At 33.3% G+C, this 15,408-nt stretch overlaps 1 protein-coding gene and 1 long non-coding RNA gene across 4 annotated transcripts; one reads left to right on the forward strand and one right to left on the reverse strand.

Annotated features, from left to right (window-relative positions):
• Positions 1-1,095: 1,095 nt before the first annotated feature.
• On the reverse strand, positions 1,096-1,939 carry LOC121755054. Its single transcript, XM_042150341.1, has 3 exons — positions 1,789-1,939; positions 1,609-1,716; positions 1,096-1,531 (listed from the first exon to the last, which is right to left on the reverse strand). Exons 1-3 carry the CDS (start codon positions 1,864-1,866, stop codon positions 1,286-1,288), a joined length of 432 nt encoding a protein of 143 aa, XP_042006275.1. The 5' UTR covers positions 1,867-1,939; the 3' UTR covers positions 1,096-1,285.
• Positions 1,940-5,749: 3,810 nt separating this feature from the next.
• On the forward strand, positions 5,750-14,998 carry LOC121755125. Of its 3 annotated transcripts, XR_006040637.1 has the most exons (5): positions 5,750-5,959; positions 7,496-7,715; positions 8,077-8,139; positions 8,259-8,340; positions 12,011-14,998. It is a non-coding gene; the product is annotated as an uncharacterized LOC121755125 (long non-coding RNA). The 3 variants fall into 3 exon arrangements; XR_006040635.1 differs by lacking the exon at positions 12,011-14,998 and having other exon boundaries at positions 8,259-8,420; XR_006040636.1 differs by lacking the exons at positions 7,496-7,715; positions 12,011-14,998 and having other exon boundaries at positions 8,259-8,420.
• The last annotated feature ends 410 nt before the right edge of the window (positions 14,999-15,408 follow it).

The raw sequence follows: 15,408 nt of genomic DNA on the forward strand, positions 1-15,408 counted from the left end.
TCAGAATTTCGCTTATTAATCATAGTGTGCCCCTTTAGTTAATTCGCAAATAGAGATTTTCAAGTTATTAATTAAAATATAAGAATTACTAGTAATTTTAATTAAGTAGCTCAAGTAATGTGGAGTACATGTTTCATGGGCCCCAACTACTTAGTACATTTTACAGATGGGCCTCCAGCCTCCTTATATTAACATCTTAGAACGCGGCCCACTTTTCAATTCAAAGATGCCGTCTGTTTATAATATAAACAAAATCACATCGTTTGGTTAAATATCAACAATATATTATAAGTAAGTGATCAATTTTTTTCATCGTTAGATAATTGTAAAAAATTCAAAATTCATAGTCTTGCCATCTAACTTTCAAATTTGTGGGACAAACAAAAAATTGACCAAACTTTCTGTTTTCCTACAATTCGCTTAATAAAACTTTTCAAGTATTAAAACATATGGGTAACAATTTTGGTATACGTACATAACTTACTTTGAAGTTACGCTACGCGAAATAATACTCTCTCTGTCTCTTAAAAATATGAACTTTTGAAGGGGCACGAGTTTTATTACATAATTGATAAATTTAAAAAAAGATTAAAAAAATATTGAAGTATTGTTAGCCGTGAATAAGACTCACCTCATTAAAGAAAAAACGTTTCATAACTTAAAAAGTTCATATTTAAGGGACAGACAAAATTAATATTTTTAAGGGACATATATTTGTTATTCTGTTTTATACTAGAACTAGAATGACATAATTGTGGAGCTTACTATTTTCATCGCATTTACTTATGTTTAATGCATATGAATGCTACCTATCAAGAAAATTTTGATTAATATTCTTCTCAATCCTTACAAAGATGTGGGATGTGGCCGACCACGATGAAAGAATATTAAAATCCCAACATTTACTAAATAATAATACTCAATCCGTTCCATATATAATTAAATTAGTAATTTAAGTGTAATGAGAGATCACTTAATAAAAGAACACTTAATTAATTATGATATATTAATTAAATACCCTAATTCTTACTTAAAATAGATATAATAGCCGAAATAGAAAAAATGCCAGTAACATGACAGATATGTGGTACTAGGTAAGTTGATACTCTGTCGTTTATCAAAGTTTAAATTAACTGAGCTTGGATCCACTTATAGTTGCAACATTAGAACCAGTCCATATATTATTCAAGACACTTGAAATTAAAACAAACATTAACTTTCTCCAACTTGTTGAATCAATGAAAATGAAGGCAGTGAACAATTTACAAAGTTTGAAACACATTATTCACGTGCTATTTTGTGTCTGCATTCGGACAAGGTCAAAAATCGCCTTGTTCAAGACTGCGGCGTCGATGTCGGCTTCAACAATGGCTTCCATTCCAAAGAAGTTCTTGCAGGTGATGCTCGCTTGCACAACATTCAAATTCAATTCTTCAAACATTTCAAGAATCGACCCCATAATTTGCTCTCCCTTCTTGCATCTCACCCTCACTGCTAGAAATCCTCCCCCAACATTCTCCACTCTCACCTCCTGCACCATTTTTTGTCCATCCATTCAAAACCTACTATGTGTGTGTGTGAGTGAGTGAGAGAGAGAGAGAGATTTACATGTATTTGATTTATAAGGCGTTGGCACTCTTTCTTGATTGCTTCGACTTGTAGTTTCAATTTGTTGATGTAGAGAGAAGTGTCTGTGACGATGGAGCTCTTTTTCTCCTAAATAAACACACAACCGAAATTAATCATATATGTAATCATGAATTCAATAAAGGAATGCAAGAGGCTTACTGATTTGGATTTGGTAAGAGTTCTCAAAATTTGAAGCTTTCTGCGCAATGCAATTTTTCTGTGAATTTTACATGCCATTTCTATCTTTCTATCTGTGAGCGTGTGTATTGTTGGAGTTGGTGTTGTGTAAATGGAATGGTGATGGATGGTTTTTATAAAGAGGGAGAATGGAAGTGGGGTTCTATTAATTCTGGGAGTCACGGAATGTCAAGATATGTACTGACATATGTCTCTCGTCTCATTCTATAATTATTAGTAATAAATTTGAAAAGCTCATTCATTATTAGTACAAATTATATATTCCATCATTCACTTTGATAACGACAGATCATGTTATCACGTTTCACTAGACAAGAAAAAAATGTATAGTATTGGTAATATTTTATGCAATTGCTAATTTGCATTTTGCATTTCATTCATTTAATCAAACAGTCGAACTGACGAAAATACTCAATTATAAGTGGGTTCAAGTATCAACTCTGAATGTGTTGAAAAAATTCGTAATCTTTTAGTGTGTAGCCATTTCCTACGATCAAGTCTTATGCAAAATTAAATATCATGTGGTGTGTCCTGACCAATTTTAAATGATGTGAAGATGACATGTGATACGAGGGTACTCGTATCGGTTCCGGTTAGGTTCATTCGCGGGATCCTCCCGTCGAGCAGCCTAGGGTTCTCGGTCAATTAGGGTTTGACGAGATGAACTTACGGAAAATAAAGTACAATAAAAGATAAAGTAACGATAAAGGATAAAATGAATTGATATTTCTTGAATGAATGATCCAAATGAATAACAATGTGCACTATTTATAATAGTGGATACCCTAACTTAAGGAACAAGAAAATAATCCTAATAAATATGAAAAGATATGGTAAATCAATAACTAACTAAATAATATAGATATGGGGGATATTCCCGAAGATATGCTCGTATCAACATGACATGACAAAATTAGTATAGAAATGACAAGTCAGCACATTAAATCAAAACGATGTAGTATTGATGATTAATTAGGTGAATTTTAATACTATGGGATCGACTTGAAATTTTTATGTATTTCTTGATGAAAGATGTCGTTTTTAGTCTAGTTGGATATTCTGACACGCCACCAGATCAAGACGGCACCCTTTTGGTCATTTCGGTATGCCACATTAGATTCAATTTGGGTAAAATGTAATTTGTGGGAAATTAGGTACACAATAGCTATGCAATTTTTTCACTATATCTAAATTTGATGGTAAAATCTTGAACTAATCTATATTGAGTGTTTTTTGCACTTTAAACTTTAATCCCTTTTGAAGTTTGTCTCGGGATAGAATGAGTATTCTTATCACTCTAAGCAAAAAAACAAATTCAATGGTGGAATTAGGTATACCAAACGAACATTTAAAAAGCATAGGAATGCCATACATGTCGATCACAAGAAAACCCTAAACCATGAAAAATTCTTTTAAAAAATCAAGCTTAGATACGAATCCATATATTGTAGTAGTAATTTTTTTAATGGAAGAAATTTGCATAGGACGCTCTTTTCTCAAATAATTGATCTTGTATCAACCTATGAGCAAGGGTGGATCCAAGAATTCAAATCAGAAGGGGCAAAATTATATTTATAAAGAAATTTTTAGAGTTTGTGGGAGGGCATTTATGAAGGAAATTGAAAATTTTGCAAAAACTGAAGAAGAAAATAGTAAAAAAAATATTTTGAGGGGGGCATTTGCACCCTACCCTCCTCAAGTGGCTATGCTCCTGCCTATGAGGAGAATGTTATAATTAATTTATAAACAAGCTAAGGAGGAAACCCTAATATTCTATATATGCTCCAATAAAATATAGTAAGTGCCAATTAGTGGAAATCACACCTCAACATAAAATATACACATACACACATACTAAAGCAGACATGCACCAAAAGCATCAATATCTATAGTGTAAGGCCCTAAAGGTGAATTTGGAGTGACAAAAACAGAGCAAATTTGGCATGTAGACTGGGACTCAGAAATTCAGAATCATGTCACACCATATATAAAATTAAAACACACACACATACATGTGGGTGTGTGTGCTTTTTTTGATAGTATCACGAGTGGCTTCCCTAATTGTTCTACTTGCAGCTATTGGTATGGCGTGGTAATGGTTTCACTTTGTCTGAATATTCACATGCGGTCCTAACAGTAGAGCCACTATCTGCTCCCACTACGCTTCTTTTTCTCTTTTTTTTTGAATCTTCATTTCTATTTATTTGGCATTATTAGTTCACCGATTGATTTGTTGAAATTTGTCGACTTGTGGGAATTTGTGAGAATATTGCTATGGATTCATATAGTGGGATGAAGGATACACTTAATTTGGTTGTGGTGTGTGTGGATTATTTTGGAAGATTTGGGAGGTATTATTTTTTTAGGGTATCATGTCATCTCGTGTTTTATTAATATGATTATTATTCCAATACAATTTATCATGAAAAATAATTATTAAAATTATAAAGTGAATTTAAATTTTAAAAAATTATAGTAGATTAAAATACGTACTATATTTATTCCACACCCAAATATTTATTCTTAACTCAAAATTCAAATTAAATGCTAAAAACAATTATATGTCCTAATTGGTCGTAAGTAACTCTAATTATCAATTATAAAATTAAACTAAAAACAGAATATTAAAATTGAATAAATATAGAAAAAATTGAAAGCATGAACATCAAAAGATAAGACGCAGGATCCCAAGAAATATTAAAGTGAAAAAAAATCCATTGTTTTTACACTAAAAGAATTTGCTGAAATACATTTTTTATTCAAGTAATTATACTCCGTATATGTTAATTTGTATTTCTAAATTCATCACTTAAATTTAAGCTATATAAATCGTCCCAGAAACTTTTTTTTAATAAATACGTCGTTGTATGTCCTAAACTTAAGAATGCTTTTTTCCGCACACCAAAATCTGGCAATTTTCTCATCTGCAATATGATTAATTAAACACAATAATTATCAAGAAATCCCATATGTTTATTGTAGAAAGTAGAATGAAAAAAGTGTGGATAGCAACAGTAATAATATTTCAAGTGTTGTGTATAGAAAAGTAGTAAGAGAGAAACAAGGAGTATAGATACGAATTTGACAAGACCTGTCGTCTTGATATTTTGTTTATCTGTTTTACGATTCACCAAAAAATTGCTGACTGCAGTGGAAATATGAGAATTTATGAGTAAACAATAAAACATAAATTTTGTTGTTTAGTGTGAGTGGTAAATAAACCCTTTCCTCCGCCCCCCTTTTTAGGCCTTAGATCACTTTCTGTCTACTCCTTTTCTTCATATTTCACTAAGCTAATATCCCCATCCTCTTCTTTGTCTCTATCTTATTAACATATCTCTCTCTCTCTCTTGCATTACTTCACCACTCAAGGAATATATACATACATAGTACATATGTATATAACTTTGTCTAAAAACGTAGTATAAGAAGTTTAAACTTTTTTGTTCGTCCATATATGTGGATAATATTCACATGACCCATACTTACTCCTCTTGCTTTAAGCTTAAGGACTCGTGATACATAATTGGCAACATTCTATTTGGCTTCATTTCAATTCGATACAATTTATTCACAACCGCTAATTAAAGATTATCTCTCTCTCTCTCTATATATGTGTGTTGTATGAGTATATCGATTGTGTTAGTGACTGGGTTCAGATTGTGAAAACGGAAGGCAATCTCGGATCGGGTCCATTTTCTGGATATGTTGAAGTTTGGCCCATTTAAGTCTAGCTATCATAAAGCCCATGAAGGAATAAGCCCATGTGATTTGATATGAATTTTATGGTTGATATAGACTATTGTGATGCCACCGATTCTGGAACAACCGACTCAGGTGATAATCTAATTCTTTTAAAAAGATATTTTACCCCTAGTCTCTCAACATCAATTTGGAGATAAATTTAGATATTCCTATGATCTAGTACTATTACTCTCTCCATCCCCAAAAGATAGATAAATTTATATGATACGAATTTAAGGGAGAAATTAATAAAGTAAGAAAGAGATGTGATAGATAAATTTATATGATACGAATTTTAAGGGAGAAATTAATAAAGTAAGAAAGAGATGTGAAATGTGGTGAGATTGAGGACGGGCATGGTGAATATTCGGAAATATGAGACTTCGCGGTAAATTTCTTGACAAATTTTACTACTGTTTATACATTTTCTGCTTCAGTTCACGTTTTCATTCTTCTGCAATTGTTTCCTTTCTGAATTCAAGATCTCATGCTGCCTAGCAACTGCTCATTTAGCTTAAAATATTCGTGATAACATGATTCAGAAATCAGACGATTACGGAAGCACGCGAATTTGTAGTTGTTGAATTTGGTATAGATACACGCATAGTGTTTAATATATGAACCTAAATCTCAGCTCCATTGCGTAATAATTGGGTAATTTTGGCATTGCCAAGTCCTTCTTGACCTTAGTCGATTTCTGTTACCAATTTCTACCGATTCATATAAATTTCGATCTATGAACTTGCTTGATAATAGAGAGTATTCAACACAATTATGGAAATGTAGAATGGCGAGCAATTCTCCTTTGGCAGAATTAGTTTCAATTTCACACACAATGGCATTATTCTGCCAAAGGAGAAGCACATTCTCATCGTTCTCCATTGCGTGTACTGTTTGCACTTTGGAGTCTGTTAAGCTTCAGCGGGGGTGGAGGGAGGGGTAATCTCAAAATATTCGCGCCTTATTACGTGGATATTCTCTAGGAATTTAATGGTATATGCCATGGAACAATGCCTCTAAGCCTTCTTTCACCTTTTATGTTGCATTCAAGGTCCCCTTGCGGGTCTTGGTTTATCTTCACCAAGGAATAAAAAATAGTGCTGGACTGCACTTATCAAGAAATCCAACAGAAAGCTCATGATAAGTTGCTTGAAGCATTGTTAATAAGGTTTGTCCATAGCTTAATGTTCACTGGATGACAACACTTACTTCCTTGAATATTAGTTTTTGCTTAAGAGGATTGGACTTAATTTACACTGTAGTTAGGTATATGCATAGTCCAACTTATGCACTCACATGTTCGAGTAAAAGTTTGGTTAGACCATCCATAGTCTTAGTGCCGATTCAAAGAAATGGCATCATCTGAGTATAAAACAAAACACATTCTCCTGAATTGTATTGGAGTAGCATTTAACTGTAGCAATCATTGAGCTCTCTAATTCCTTGGTATGCCTAGGTTGTAATTTAGCTGAAGCATGTTGATGATCACATAGAATATGATGAATTGCCATGTTGTAATATGACTTCCACTGAAAATGCGACATCCTTCCTCACTTATCAGATGTATAACTTGGATAATCTCTTTCTCATGATTTCAAACGCGCACATATCACCTCAGAGATACTCACTCAGACTTTTGTTTTCATATTATAACCATTCTTAAAAGGTTGGGCTGCTTAAACACAACAAATCAAATCCTGTGACCTGGGATTCAGATTTTGTTCAAAAAACTCCATTAGAGATAAGGGAACTAAGCATTATTCTGAGTTCTATGCTTATGCCTTACCTGAATATGATCCCAATCTTCTAATAAAGCATCTATCAGAACATGCTACACAGTACAGAAACAAAAGCTAAGTTTTGTATTCATTACTTTGGTCTTATGAGTGATGTTAGACAAGGGGTAATTGAATCTCTGGTGCAGGTGAATTATTGGGAAGTCTCCTTCAGCGGACAGTCGTCTGCTTAGGATTTACGAGATCCATGCCTTCTTTGACTGTCTGCCAGAGGAGATTTGCTCACTAATTGTCCTACAAAACTATTTACGGTCATCAGTCTTTTCTTCAGCTAATCAAGTAGCAGTTTGAGGCGTGTCTTGGAGTTCCAGTTAGCAATGTTTTACAGATTTGGTGGGGTTTTAAGGGGTATTTACATTTGATTTGCACATGCATTTCCTCCTTCACTGAGTATTATTGTTCTGGTGGCGGCCTATTGCTTTCTTTGGCGGTATTGCAGAAGTTGGGATGTAATCCTACTTGTCTAGACAAATGTTTGATTTGTTATTTCTCATTTAGTATGTGAATTTAGATTCAAGATATGGTATGCTGACTCATGGATGATCTAGTTTCTAACTTTCTACACAAAAATTGTGTTCTTGTTTTTATCCCACGTCAGGAAAACTGAAATAGGGAGCATTGATGCAAATTGTTCTATCAAAGAGAAGAGGATATATGGTAAATTACAAAATTTATATGACTAAAGATTAAATATGTTGTTGTGATGCAGTGGTGTTTAAGGGTTAACCGTCACGGTCAGGAATAATTGCAAGCTCAGGTCCTTCTCTGCTTGGTATGATATTTTGATCATAACTGCCTAGATAGATTTGCTTCTTATTCACCAGTGCTTTAGTTGCAGCTTCTTATACTAAGTAGCTTTGTGAAATTCATTTATTGGATTTGGACATACAGATACCAAGCTCACTGTGATTGGACGATTACTTAGGTGGTTAATTGTTCATGTCAGGGACTCCAGATTGTGCCACCTTTTCAGGTTTTTTATTTGCATGATACTTTATCGGCACCACTTTATTGTTTCAAATTTTTACTGTGGCATTGTTTAGAAGAACTCAAGTGATAGTTGAGATATATATTAGGACATTGCATGTTTACTTATTTAACTTGGTTTTTAGTGACCCCCCCCCCCAAGTGACTCAACTGGCTGATAGAGAATTAACTGTAGACACAAGACTGTAAAGGAAATAACACTGGTTTCTAACAGTCAATATGTAGAAACACTTGAAGAATTGTGATAGTATAATATAACATTGAGTGCTGCAGATGAACTAGTAACCAACAATAATTGTAGGACTGCACAAACTCATATTAGCTAGCTTCTTGCTTGTCCATACTTTCTGGATGGTGGGAAAAGTCACCAGAATCATGTCTGACCTAAGTTGAAGAATAGGACTTGAAATAATTAATCACCCATCACGCACACCAGTAGAATAAAGCCATTGATTCTGTAATCTGTAGTGCAGCATTGTGGGATTGAATGGCAGGGCAATTCTCCTTTGGCAAAGAAACTAGTATGCATGTGCATGTTCTTCCTGCCAAAGGAGGATCGCACTGTTATTCGCCCCACATCATTATTATCTTTCTTCAACCCGATCCAAATATAAGTTGGGAGAATTGATGTCCAGCCTATATAGGACCTAGCTAAGCACCTTCAATGGCATATGCTTATGTTGAACTTGAATGAGGACATAGCATATGCTTCCATTCTATGCTGATCCTTTTGTTTTTTCACCCTTTACTTTTCTTTAGGGTCATGGTAATTAAAAAAGTTCTCACCTTCACTCCCCCCAACCCCCTTTTTTTTTCTTCCATGAATATGCGTTTTTACATTGATCTTATTTTTCCGTGTCGTAAGGAATCAGATTCTTAGTTGTTTGCCTTCTTACATATAATAAGATTCCCCATTCTTATGTCGTTAATTTTTCCTCACCAGGCGCTACGTTTAATTTCATTAACAACACACATGCAGTAAAAAATTAAGAAAGATTATTCTTGTCTGTAGGAAAATCAACCTCTTCGGATTCCTTAGCATCATTTAAACTTGAGTTTGTGACTTGATGAATGGGTGCCCATTCAACCTTAACATTAGTAGGGGAATTTACTTTTGAGGATTAGAACTTTGGAATATTTCAGTGTCCTTGATAATCGTTGTTATTTGATCTAATTGTGATTTGATTCATATCTCATTAAAATGGTGGAATTTGTGAAATCCACAGTAACGAAGATAAAAAAAACTCAATCATGCAAAATAAATGTATTCTTTTATTAATATTTTAGTACGTATATAGGGATAGTTTATGCTGTATAATAAAACTGATCTCATCATAATATATGATGTACGTAAATAATGGATATTATAGACATAATCTTGTGATAACGACCTGTTAAATTCCAGTAGCCGACATGAGTCTTCTTGGAATCAAGCATCAAATCACATCTGATTCACATAAACTAAAGTAAGCTAAATTAAATCATAACCACCTAGATAGATTACGATTGTCTTGTACTAGTACTATTTATCTTATACTATTGCAACCAAATATATTATGGTTGACTTTATGTCTATGGACGCAACAGATCGATCAGCACTTGAAATTCGATATTAGTAAATGATAACTCTTGTCAATTTGTTCTAAATGCTAATACGTCGTCGGATTGCCTATTAGATTCCAAAAATCACCAGCCAACGAAATTTAGATTTATGCCAAACAGAAAAATATTGCATACTCTTTGCTATTCCATGTGTGCTTCGAAACGAACAGTTTATTCCTGGTGAGTAAGAATATGCCTGAAACATAGCTGTGGAGAAACCGTGTGTATTTAGGTACAACTATAAATATTGAGGAAATGGCTCACAACTATTCATCAGAAAATGGAGCATTGCGAAAATAGGGATGCATTACTGGGTAATTACTCCTTTGGCAGTAGGCGGATGATGCTAACTTTGCACTCTGCACACTGCCAAAGGAGATTTGCCCCGCGATACATCCTTATATTAATTATTCTATATCTTTGGTTTTTAAGATGTCTTCACAAAATGAGGTAATATATATAGACTACAGTGTCGTCGAGTCAATAGATGTGGTTTATTTTAGAACTATAGGCTATAGCTGTCGATTTCAATTTAATTTTTAATATATAAGTATCTGGAAAAATGCAGTGAACTTCAATCCTTCTTTCTCTCTCTTTTTTTCCTCGTAACCCACTAAAAGAGGAGTTCTTCTCGTTGCAGATTTTACCAGGATTTTTGAAAATATGTTTTAGATGGCTTTGAAGAATGCTTTTTCTTCCCAATAGAAGTCTTATTTGAAAACATAAATGTTAGTTAAGCATTTTTATATCTTCATAACATACTTTAGTTAATTTATTTTCAATTTTTCAGAAGCTCAGATATTCAGATTCTGTTCTTTTTTAGTGGAAACTATTTAGTAGTAGCTTTGTATTTCGTTTCCGATAGGTTGGTCGTTAACTCGTTATACTGTAAGAAAACATCAAATAAGCTAGAAAGTTACATTCATCATATACATCAAGAAGCCACTACTAATATTAACGATCAAGTGCATTCATTAATTATTTTCTGTATATACATGTATGAATATGATTATTATGATACTTGGAATACATGCGAGCTACTTAAAATAAACGAATAATAGTATTATTTTTATCGTGGTAATAAAAAATCAATCCAGACCATTAATGTTTGTTTGATACATTGTCCTAAAAAGAAGCAGTGATGTAGTACGTATACATAAAAGTACTGACATGCAAAATCCATTTGATCAAAAATATCAATACAATTATACAAACATTAATCATTTGATAGGATATGATTTCAACGTAGTTGATGTAACAGATAGGATAAGCAGTAGATATTTTCACAAGTACAAACTGCTTAGAAAATATGATGACATTATCGTATAAACTTATGACGGCATCAAGATCATGTCCTTGGTGAAAATAGAAGGCGAGTACAATAGGTTACATTAACTTATATAGAGAAAAAAGGATAGACTAGTCTCTTGTTTATTTTGAAAGATTGGTGTTTTGGAATATCAAGGCTTTAATTAAGTTATTTCGTTTTGTGCTAATTTTGTTTGATTCATATCTCATTGAAAATGTGAGATTAGAGAAATCCTAGTCATAAAGATAAAAATATTCAATCATCTATCTTATCATTTGTAATAGTACATGCTCTCAATCTCCCTAAACTTAATTGTTTCGGATGCTCCTCTTCCGTATAATGTATTATGTGAAATCTTAGTGCTGATATAAATTTATTAAAATTCAGGTTAGGTGATAAGGGACCTACATTAATTCTTGTTTAGTTCCTTCATTCAAACACTTAAATATGAGGTACATTCTGGAATTGTAGTGCTGAGATTTCCCGATGCTCAATGAGACATGAAGCTTAAACGAAACATATAAATAAGCACTGTTGGATCATAAAATTACAACTTGAGGGAAAAAATATATGAGCACGAACAGGAATACAACAAAAAAGTACTCCACAGTCCCTTTGAGACATCCGAAAATTAATGATTCAGTAGATCGATAGCAATTACTTGTAGTACTAATTTTCTAACTTAACCTTTTCTTTCCTTCCCTCTAAAAAAAACAATTCTCTTTGTGATTGGAAAATTACTTAGGTGGTTGATCATACATGTGAAGGGCTTCAAATTGTGCCAGCATTTCAGGTTTTTTCTTATTTGCATGATACTTTAATGACACCACTTTATTGTTTCAAATATTTACTGTGGGACTGTTTAGAAGGACTCAACTGATCGTTGAGAGACATATTAGGACTGGTTTTTTAGTGACCCCTAGTGATTCCATTGACTGATAGAGAATAAACTGTAGAGGAAATTGACAATGTTTTCCGACAATCAATATGTAGAAACTCTTGAAGAATTGTGATGATACAATATAACATAGTGAGTGCCGAATTGTGATGACATCGTTTAACTAGTAGCCAAGTTGCTCCATCAAGCAACCAGAGTTGTAGGACTGTAAGAACTTGAAAAAGCTAGCTTCCTTATTGGTCAGGCTTTCTGGATGGTGGGCAGTCACCAAAGCATCTGTCAACTTAAGTTGAAGAGTAGAACTAAAAATAGTTAATCACCATTCACACGCTCCAATTGAAGGAAACCGCTGGTTTAGCGGTGCTGCATTGTGGGATTGAATGGCAGGGCAATTCTCCTTTGGCAAAGAAACAAGAATGCATGTGCATGTTCTTCCTGCCCAAGGAGGATCGCCCTGTTATTCGCCCCACATCATTATTATCTTTCTAAGAGTCGATCCAAATATAAGTCATGAGAGTTGATGTCCAGCCTTTATATAGGACCTAACTAAGCACCTTCAGTGGCATATGCTTATGTTGAACTTGGATGAGGACATAGCATATGCTTCCAGTCGATTCCGATCCTTTTTGGTTTTCACCCTTTGCTTTTCTTTGGGGTCATGGTAATTACAAAAAAAGTTCTCACCTTCACTCTCCTTTTTTTTCTCCCATGGATATGCTCTTTTACATTGAGCTTATTTTGCCATGTCTTAAGGAATCAGATCCTTTGGTTTTTTGCTTTCTTACATATAAGGAATCAGACCCTCTTCGATTTCCTTAATAAGTAACATGAAGTTTGGGACTTCATGAATAAGTTCCCTTTCATCCTTAACATCAGTAGGGCTAGGGCATTTACTTTGAGGATTAACCTAAATAGACTTAAAGGGATTAGAGCTTTGGGATATTTCAAGTTCCTTGATAATAGTTTCCATTTGGGCTAATTTTGGGTTGAACCATATCCCTTTGAAATGGTGGAATTTGAGAAATCATGTAACGTAAATATCAATGATTCAATCATGAAAAGTAAACTTGTCTCCTTGCATTATTATTTTAGTATGTATATACGGATGGCTTATGGTGTTTATTATAGACATAATCGTGTGAAGATGACATTATAAATTCCAATAGTCGACATGAGTCAAATTGGAATCAAGCATCAAATCACATCCGATTCACATAAACTAAAGTATGCTAAATTAAATTGTAACCGCACGTAGAAAAGATTAAGACTGTCTTGTACTATGTTATATGCAATGAACATAAAAAAAAAAACTCTTTGCTATCTCCATGTGTAGAAACGAATAGTTTATTCCTGAGGAGTAAGAATATGCTTGAAATATAGGTTTGGAAAGACCGTGTATTTAGGTACAACTATAAATATACAGGAAATGGCTCTCGACTCTTCATCAGGAAACGGAGCCTTGTGAAATTAGGGATGCATTACTGGGTAATTACTCCTTTGGCAGTAGGCGGATAATGCTAACGCAGCACTTACCACACTGCCAAAGGAGATTTGCCCCGCGATACATCCTTGAATTAATTCTTTTGCGTCTTGCAAGATGTGCTGACAAATGATCGTATCAGTGATGTCGAGTCAATATACTGTATCGTTTATTTTAGAACCATAGGTAATCTTGTTTCTTTTCTTTCCTTGTACCCGGAGTTCCTCCCAGTTAGTTTATTTTCAACATGACTTTTTAAAAATGTTTTAGGTGGCTTTGAGGAATGCCATTCGTCCCAATCGAAAACTATATCTCAAAACATAACTAGACAGGGAGTATTAATTAAGCCTTTTTATACATTCATGGTCTTTTTTTTTTTTTTTCGAGTTAATTTAGACAGCTTCAAGCGATATTCTTATTTTTCTTTTTGGCGGAAACTATTATATTTCGTTTTCGATAGGTTGTTATACTATAAGAAAATGATGATTGGTGGTATTTGTTAGTAAATTATTCTCATATAATGGAAATTTTCTTTTCCCATGTTCACTTAAATAAATAGACCATTCATGCATGCATGATGCATGTATATTTAATAATAGTACTATTCATTTCCATCAAGAAGCCACTACTAATATTAACGACCAAGTATAACTTTATACGCTAATAATTAGTTATTTTCTGCATGTGCACATACGATACTTTAATTCGAGTTGCTTAAAATATACGTATTTTTTTATCGTGCTAATTAAAGTTCTATATGAGCAAGACCTCGGGAGTAGAACTACAATAAAAAAGATCTTTATTAATCAATAAATATAAAAATAATTAATAACTGTGTAATAATTTTGTATGAATGTATACATTTGTATTTCTTATGTTATGTTTATGTATTAACTTACTAATTTTGATCATGCTTGCAATTTAATAAACGATTCCGCAGTCCCTTCAAAGTTAACCTTTATCTTTCTTATTTTAATAAATACGTCATTTTGAACATTATCAAAAGACGATATTTTGTATATAGATGAGACAAATGAGAAAAGTTGAAATTTTATGATTTAATATTCAGATCTCAAACTTTGTAGGGCTAACTAGAATTTGACAAAAGTTCATGATTTAAATAACTATTAAACCTATACAATATGCCGATCATGTTAGTTCATTCATTAAAATAATAACTAAGAACCATATCAGTTAGTTGATTTATTAATATGTGATATCACAAAGTATATAATGCAGAATTGGTAGAAACGTATGAGAATGATTAACTGATACTCCCTCCGTCCCGCACTACTCGCACGTATTTCCTTTTTGGGCGTCCCAAGTTACTTGCACTCTTTCCATTTTTAGTAAAAATTTTCACCTACAGCTGTCATTTTTGACTTTCCTATACACTCATTCCTTAATCTCCGTGCCGAAAAGGAAATGAGCGAGTAGCTCGGGACGGAGGGAGTATATAAAAAGAACTTAACTAATTGAGAACATCAGAGTATAAAAACTCAATGTAAAATTACATATTTAAAGTCTGTCTTTTAAGTTCAACAATGAGGCCTTTATATAGGCAAAGGGAAATCATAAACTCATGGAAAGAAAATAACTAAAAAGATAATACGCAAAAATGAGTAAAAAAGAGAAACCTAATTTAATTTGTAGAAGGAAAAATAATTAATATTTTTCCATCTACTAATTATACTAACTAGGAAATATATTGCCGAACCTGAACCGACCCTTCCGACCCTTCAACCCTTCTGCCGGTTCAACCCGC

This window comes from Salvia splendens, chromosome 11 (genome assembly GCF_004379255.2).
Source record: "Salvia splendens isolate huo1 chromosome 11, SspV2, whole genome shotgun sequence".
Lineage (NCBI taxonomy): Eukaryota > Viridiplantae > Streptophyta > Magnoliopsida > Lamiales > Lamiaceae > Salvia > Salvia splendens.